The sequence below is a fragment of the Rhinopithecus roxellana genome, chromosome 7 (assembly GCF_007565055.1).
Source record: "Rhinopithecus roxellana isolate Shanxi Qingling chromosome 7, ASM756505v1, whole genome shotgun sequence".
NCBI lineage: Eukaryota > Metazoa > Chordata > Mammalia > Primates > Cercopithecidae > Rhinopithecus > Rhinopithecus roxellana.
Window position 1 is genome coordinate 151,405,408 of NC_044555.1, and position 6,720 is coordinate 151,412,127.

At 47.1% G+C, this 6,720-nt stretch overlaps 1 protein-coding gene across 3 annotated transcripts; it reads left to right on the top strand.

Moving 5' to 3' along the window:
* The first annotated feature begins 1,792 nt into the window (after positions 1–1,792).
* ARMCX1 (armadillo repeat containing X-linked 1) lies at positions 1,793–6,042 on the top strand. 3 transcript variants are annotated; one of them, XM_010379642.1, is made up of 4 exons: positions 1,793–2,007; positions 2,320–2,373; positions 2,918–2,982; positions 4,152–6,042. In XM_010379642.1, exon 4 carries the CDS (start codon positions 4,274–4,276, stop codon positions 5,633–5,635), a length of 1,362 nt encoding a protein of 453 aa, XP_010377944.1. In that variant the 5' UTR covers positions 1,793–2,007; positions 2,320–2,373; positions 2,918–2,982; positions 4,152–4,273; the 3' UTR covers positions 5,636–6,042. The 3 variants fall into 3 exon arrangements, with proteins under 3 accessions (XP_010377944.1, XP_010377946.1, XP_030790347.1); XM_010379644.1 differs by having other exon boundaries at positions 1,829–2,007; positions 2,323–2,373; XM_030934487.1 differs by lacking the exon at positions 1,793–2,007 and adding an exon at positions 2,497–2,549.
* Positions 6,043–6,720: the final 678 nt, after the last annotated feature.

Genomic DNA, 6,720 nt, shown 5'->3' on the forward strand with positions numbered 1-6,720 from the left:
GGCCTCTCAAGTAGCTGGGACTACAGGTGCACGCCACCACCCCCGGCTAATTTTTGTATTTTTAGTAAAGACAAGGTTTTACCATGTTGGCCAGGCCTCGAACTCCTGACCTCAAGTGATCCGCCAGCTTCAGTATCCCACAGTGCTGGGCAGGAGTAGATTTTCTGTTGAGGGGATATATAGCTTTTTTTTCAGGAAAGTATTAGTAGTTCTCACTTTTTAAAAGTCATACATGCCTTTGAGAATCCGATGAAAGCTATGGCTCCTTTCTCCACGAAAATGAATATACCTATGCACACAATCGCAGGTGGTCCACAAGGCTGTCCGTGTGAGAATGCCTATTCTGGGTTAATACGTGGGGATTGTTCCTTGGGCATACATTTGGCTGAGCGGGCACCAAGGTGGATATGAACTGGCAGGCAGTAACTCTGCAACAAGATTAGGTTGTCTTTTTAAGGAAGCCAGAGGCCAAGAAGCCCAGCGGGCTGCACCTCTCTGGTCAGGTGGTGGCAGCACACAGTATTAGGAGCAACTACTCAGGCACCATGAATAACGGCAAGAGGGGTAGGTAGGAACAGTAAGTCCTTCGATGCATTGCTGAGTTACCTCTGTGGGAATTTGAGGAAGGAAGGGAAGGAGCCAGAGGTCTTTACTCTGATTGGTCACCTGAGTAAACGTGGCATTTACCACCTTGGTCACTCATCTATATATATTTTTGGAGTAAACAACAGACCAGTGCCTGAATACAGGGGATGAGAGGCTATGGAATGTGGAAGGGTGGGAGGGCAGCACCTTCTTCCGCTGTTGACAGGGCAGGGAGGATTAGAACATCTCTGCATCCCTCACACCCTCAGGTGCTTCAGCCTTGGTAGACTGGAATTCAATTCAAAGGTAGGTGATCAGAGTAGCCACCAAATCACCATAGGTTCATATAACAGTTGGTCAAGACTTTGGGATGTTAAATACATGCTTTAATTAAATAAGACAGGGTGGTGTTGCTTTTATCTTATCAAACTGCAAGTTGATTCAAAAATTGAAAAAGTAAGGAATCATTTGTGTAAAACGGCCAAGATTAGACAACTGGTTGTCTCTTTGTGGACTAATTCATAGATCATGTAAAAAAAATCCATTTTTTTTTTCTTAAGAGATAGAGGCTTGCTCTCTGTCACCCAGGCTGGAGTGCAGTGGTGAGATCATAGCTCACTGCAGCCTTAAACTCCTGGGCTCCAGCAGTCCACCCACCTCAGCCCGCTTTTCAATTTTAAAAATGAGTTATTTTGTTTTAAAATCTACTATTTGGCTGTAACCAGTAGAAATATTTTCCTTCTGTTACAAATAAAATAACGAAATTAATGAAGCCTTTTGGGTTTTCTCTCCCGTTTAAACTCTCCACTCAAAGGAAAATGGCATCATTTTATTTTCTCAATACAAAAGTAATGCATTACTGATTTAAAAACAAATGAGCAGAAAAGTTTAAATAAGACACTCCCACGATCTGTCTCCTTTTCCAACACCTTGCTCCACATTTTACAGGGGTGCAGAAGAAATATTGGACATTCATGACTGGTGGTGGGGGGAGGTATAGAGAGAGACAGTTGGACTGGGACTAGAGAAGATAAAAAATTATTCCTCGAAGAGGAAGAAAAGGCCAACGGACACGGGAGCAGATACAGCTTCTCCCTGTAAGCCAAAGAAAGGCAAATTCCAACCACAAAGGGAAGCTACTCTGGTCTCCGGGATTGGCAAAGAGGAAAATGAGTGGCAGGACCTGATGTGTCAGGGAAGGAAGGGGAGGGCCGGCTTCTGCGGCACTGCTGATGGGAGTGGTAACTGGGGTCCTGATCTCACGGTTGACGTGGCCCTCACGTGAGCTGGAGCCGACGCGTGCAGACGTCCTTCTAATTCTAGTCTTCGTTTGGTCCGGTTGCACTCTCCCTATCGCCCAGAGGGCGAGAGGGCCTGTGGCCTGGGGGAAGGAGGACGAGGTTACTGCCTGGATCCCAGCAGGTTTGTGTGTGGATGGGCGTTGCCAGGGGATCCCTGCGGCGCGGGCAGTGAAGGGTGGAGGCCGAAGGGGGAGCAGTTCGCTTTCTCCAAACCCTTGCAGTATTCCTGTCCCTTTCTACAACAAAAATGGTGGACCTTGGGGCCGGATTCCAGGGACGACCCCAGACTCGGGCGTGGTGGGACCTTTAACATCCAGGGCCTTGAATCAGGGAGGGCAGATATTCGGATTCATATCCTGTGTGCTGGTCCATCTACCAAGCCAGAATCTTGGGGCTGTGCGTCTGTCTGACAGTCATTCCCCTTTTCTTTCAGTAGGGCGCTGTGCCATTTGGGAACAAAGGAATAGTCTGCCTGGAATCCCTGCAGGTCAGTGTAAAGCTGGGGCTGTCCCGAGGCCCCCGGAAGGACTGGGATGACTGAGGTCCTTGCCTTGACTTGGGCCCTTTACCGACTCTCAAGCAATCTTCCTGCCATTTTTTTTTTCTTTAGGAAAAAAGGATGTAACAGTGCCTGCAGGAAAAGTGCTTGTCATTGCGGGTAGGGTGCGTTGGGGAGAGGGATAGAAGAGATCGGTTGGTTTTGTTTTTCTCCTCGGATTTTCCATATCCCCCCTCTCGCCCCGCCCCGCTTCCAGTGGTTTGAAAGGGGTGTGGTTTTTGCTGGGAAAATGGCCGACCGCTGGGGCTGCGGGAGGGAGGGCCGGAGGCGGAGACCGGGGGTGGGGGAACACTGCGTAGCGGGAGGGCTGGTGTCAGCGGAGTCCAGAAAAGTGAGGGTAGGGTGACAGACAAAAAGGTAAACTCCGTTGACAGCCAGGACCCTGAATTAGGAAAAGCGGATGTTGGGACTCTCCGAAGTGCTTTTCTGTCCGCTAAGCCATCAGTTTCTGCCTTGTTGCTTGTGTCTGCAGATCTTGGGGCCGGAGGCCAGTCCAACCCTTGGAGCAGGAAGAAACGCAAAGTTGTCAAGAACCAAGTAGGTCATAATAAGGGTGATGGCATTATTTGGGGGTGGAGCATGGTGGCGACTGCAACTCGAGTGGGCCCGTGGACCCCCTCCACATCTCCCTTCTTCCCTTCTTCCCTACACCATTTCGGATCTTGGAAAATAAATTGCTCTGCAGGTACAAGACAGGGAAGCAAATAGCTGAGAAGGGGTGGGCGTCAAGAGAGTCCAGGGGTTGGGAGGATGTTACTCCAAATTACTGTTTGAGGTACAGTGTCCTTGGTGTTGGTCCGTCGACCAAGCACTCACTTCTGAAGTTTGTCAGTCTTGAAGGTTTAGTGGAAGCAGAAACCGAGGTAAGGGAGGTAAGAAATTGCTCCCGAGCAGAGGTAGTTGGTATAATGACACGGGGGGGGTGGGGGTGAGTGGGGGTGTCCTGGTACCTTTGAGATGGAGGAGTTGGTGGAGGCAAGGACAGAGTTGGAGACCTTTACGCATTTCACGCCAGTCCGGCTTTTAGATATTCTCACTTCATTTTGATACAAGGAAAATGTTAACAATGAAAATGTGTGGCGACATCTTCGGAGGATGCCAATGGTAAGAGTAGGAGTGGAGGTGGAATGGAGGGTTAGAGGAATCATCCAAGGAGGAAGAGGGACGGAGACGATGAATTCCAAAGCCGCACCTCTGTGAGGAGTGGAGGGCAACAGAAGGCGGGAAACATCGGGCAAGGCAGTTGTAAAGGGCTAGGAATTCAGAAGAGGGATGTATGTCCCGTCCCGGGTGATATCTGTATGTCCCCCTAGCTCTCAACACCCCCTCCTCGCGTCCTTGTCTGCAGGTTTGCACGAAGCAGTGCCCTTGGAAGCAAGAAAGAGAAGGAAAAAACTGCCTGGACCTCTGTGGGTGCATGTGGGGGCGCCACTGTTCCCAGGACATCTGAAGGGCAGGATGGCAGGGAACTTTAACATTCTGGGGCGAGGTGGTGGAACGTGAGGTTGGAGAGTCTTGAAGTGGGGAAAATTTTCAAACTTAGCTTCCGGATGGAAGAAAGGAATCAGTGGTCTAGACATTAAGCCCCGAGTTTGCCAATATATCTGTATTTTTTACGTTTGTTTTGTCGTTGTTTCAGTCTGTTTGCGTGCAAAGACACAAAAGGAGGAGGAGCCTGAAATCTGAACTGCATCCTTTATTTTTAGGTCAAGCTGCCTCAGAGCCGGCCAGCAGTAGCTGCAGACTCCGCCCGCGACTTGTTGGCGTTTCTCTGGGCCAGAGCGAGCGTGTTCTGTGCTCCGGTTAAGAGATTTGTCCCAGCTATACCATGGGCCGCACTCGGGAAGCTGGCTGCGTGGCCGCTGGTGTGGTTATCGGAGCTGGTGCCTGCTACTGTGTATACAGACTGGCCTGGGGAAGAGACGAAAACGAGAAAATCTGGGATGAAGACGAGGAGTCTACGGACACCTCAGAGACTGGGGTTGAGACTGTGAAAGGAGCTAAAACTAACCTTGGGGCAGGGTCTGGGGCCAAACTTCAGGGTGATTCAAAGGTCAAGCCTGAGGTGAGTTTGGGACTCGAGGATTGTCTAGGTGTAAAAGAGAAGGCCCATTCAGGATCCCACAGTGGAGGTGGCCTAGAGGCCAAGGCCAAGGCCCTTTTCAACACGCTGAAGGAACAGGCAAGTGCAAAGGCAGGCAAAGGGGCTAGGGTGGGTACCATCTCTGGGAACAGGACCCTTGCACCGAGTTTACCCTGCCCAGGAGGCAGGGGTGGAGGCTGCCACCCCACCAGGAGTGGATCTAGGGCTGGGGGCAGGGCAAGTGGAAAATCCAAGGGAAAGGCCCGAAGTAAGAGCACCAGGGCTCCAGCTACAACATGGCCTGTCCGCAGAGGCAAGTTCAACTTTCCTTATAAAATTGATGATATTCTGAGTGCTCCCGATCTTCAAAAGGTCCTCAACATACTGGAGCGAACAAATGATCCTTTTATTCAAGAAGTAGCCTTGGTCACTCTGGGTAACAATGCAGCATATTCATTTAACCAGAATGCCATACGTGAATTGGGTGGTGTCCCAATTATTGCAAAACTGATAAAAACGAAAGACCCCATAATTAGAGAAAAGACTTACAATGCCCTTAATAACTTGAGTGTGAACGCAGAAAATCAGGGTAAGATTAAGACGTACATCAGTCAAGTGTGTGATGACACCATGGTCTGTCGCTTGGACTCAGCTGTGCAGATGGCTGGGTTAAGACTGTTAACCAACATGACTGTGACTAATCATTACCAACATTTGCTTTCCTATTCTTTTCCAGACTTTTTTGCTTTGTTATTCCTAGGAAATCACTTCACCAAGATACAGACTATGAAACTAATTATAAACTTTACTGAAAATCCAGCCATGACAAGAGAGCTGGTCAGTTGTAAAGTACCATCAGAATTGATTTCCCTCTTTAATAAAGAATGGGATAGAGAGATTCTTCTTAATATCCTTACCCTATTTGAGAATATAAATGACAACATAAAAAATGAAGGGCTTGCATCATCCAGGAAAGAATTCAGCAGAAGTTCACTTTTTTTCTTATTCAAAGAGTCTGGAGTTTGTGTTAAGAAAATCAAAGCACTAGCAAATCACAATGATCTGGTGGTGAAAGTAAAAGTCCTGAAAGTATTAACCAAACTCTAATTTGGAGTCTGTCCCAAAGAGTATTGAGGTATTTGCACTTGGTACGATGTGTTTTGTAAATTCTTTGTTTTTCATTGTGAATATATGGTAAAGAGATCTTTTCAGCTGCTATTTTGGAATAATGACTATCATATATCATAACAGTGACTGATGTTGGTTTTAATGGTTGGGTTGAGGATGAACCATTTTAAGGATGCCAAATGGAATATTAGTACTTGTACACAGAAAGAATTTATTGATTTGATCTTATTACCTAGATTGAGATATTTTTACTCTTTCCTCTACCTAAACTGACAATGAATTAGTTATACATCATGAATAAGCTACACTTTTATATTAGTTTATATTTGTTAATCTAAGACTTGTGTTCCATCAATAAAGTTGTGTTTTAAGCAGCAGAAAAAAAAGACATTGTCCTTGTCCTTCAGTTTATGATCTGTTTGGAAAGGTAAGATATATGGAAACTAAAACAAAGAGATATTAACAAACCCAGGAGACCATCAGTGCTTAGAGGCAGCAGAAACAGCTGCAGGCAACAGTGCTCAAGGAAAGTTTTACAGAGGAGAACTCTTAAGTAAGCTGGGTTTGAAGGACAGGATACAAAGAGTCAGAAGGGCACTCAAGACAGGAGGAGGGATGAAAAGAAAGGCATGGAGATGAGAATTCTTCTCCAGAGAGAAGTGCTGGCCTGCTGGAATGGAAAGTGTAGGGAGGGTAGTGACGAGAGAGAGAGTCAGGCGGTAAAGGTGAGTCCTGTTCATGGAGCACCCCTAACTGCTAAACTGGGGTGTGTGAATATTACTGCATCCACTCCTGGGAGACATCAAGGCCTTTTGTGACCAGAGGAATAACAAGATGAAAGGAAAACGATATAGTAGATTTATGTGCGGCAGGAGTCCAAGCTGGGGTGGGATAGGAATGGTGACTGGAGATTGGAAAAAACAGGAAGCTACCACAAGTTAGTCCAGGCATGAGATAATAAAGGTGTGAAGTTTTGCTGGTGGCCATGGGAATGGTAAAGAGAGGATGGAAATGAGAGACCTTTTGAACCAAAAAGTGCTGAGATGTATTCTGGAGACATACAA

Coding starts and splice junctions, on each gene's coding strand:
- ARMCX1 (XM_010379642.1), top strand. CDS start 4,274: ATGGGCCGCACTCGGGAAGCTGGCTGCGTGGCCGCTGGTGTGGTTATC.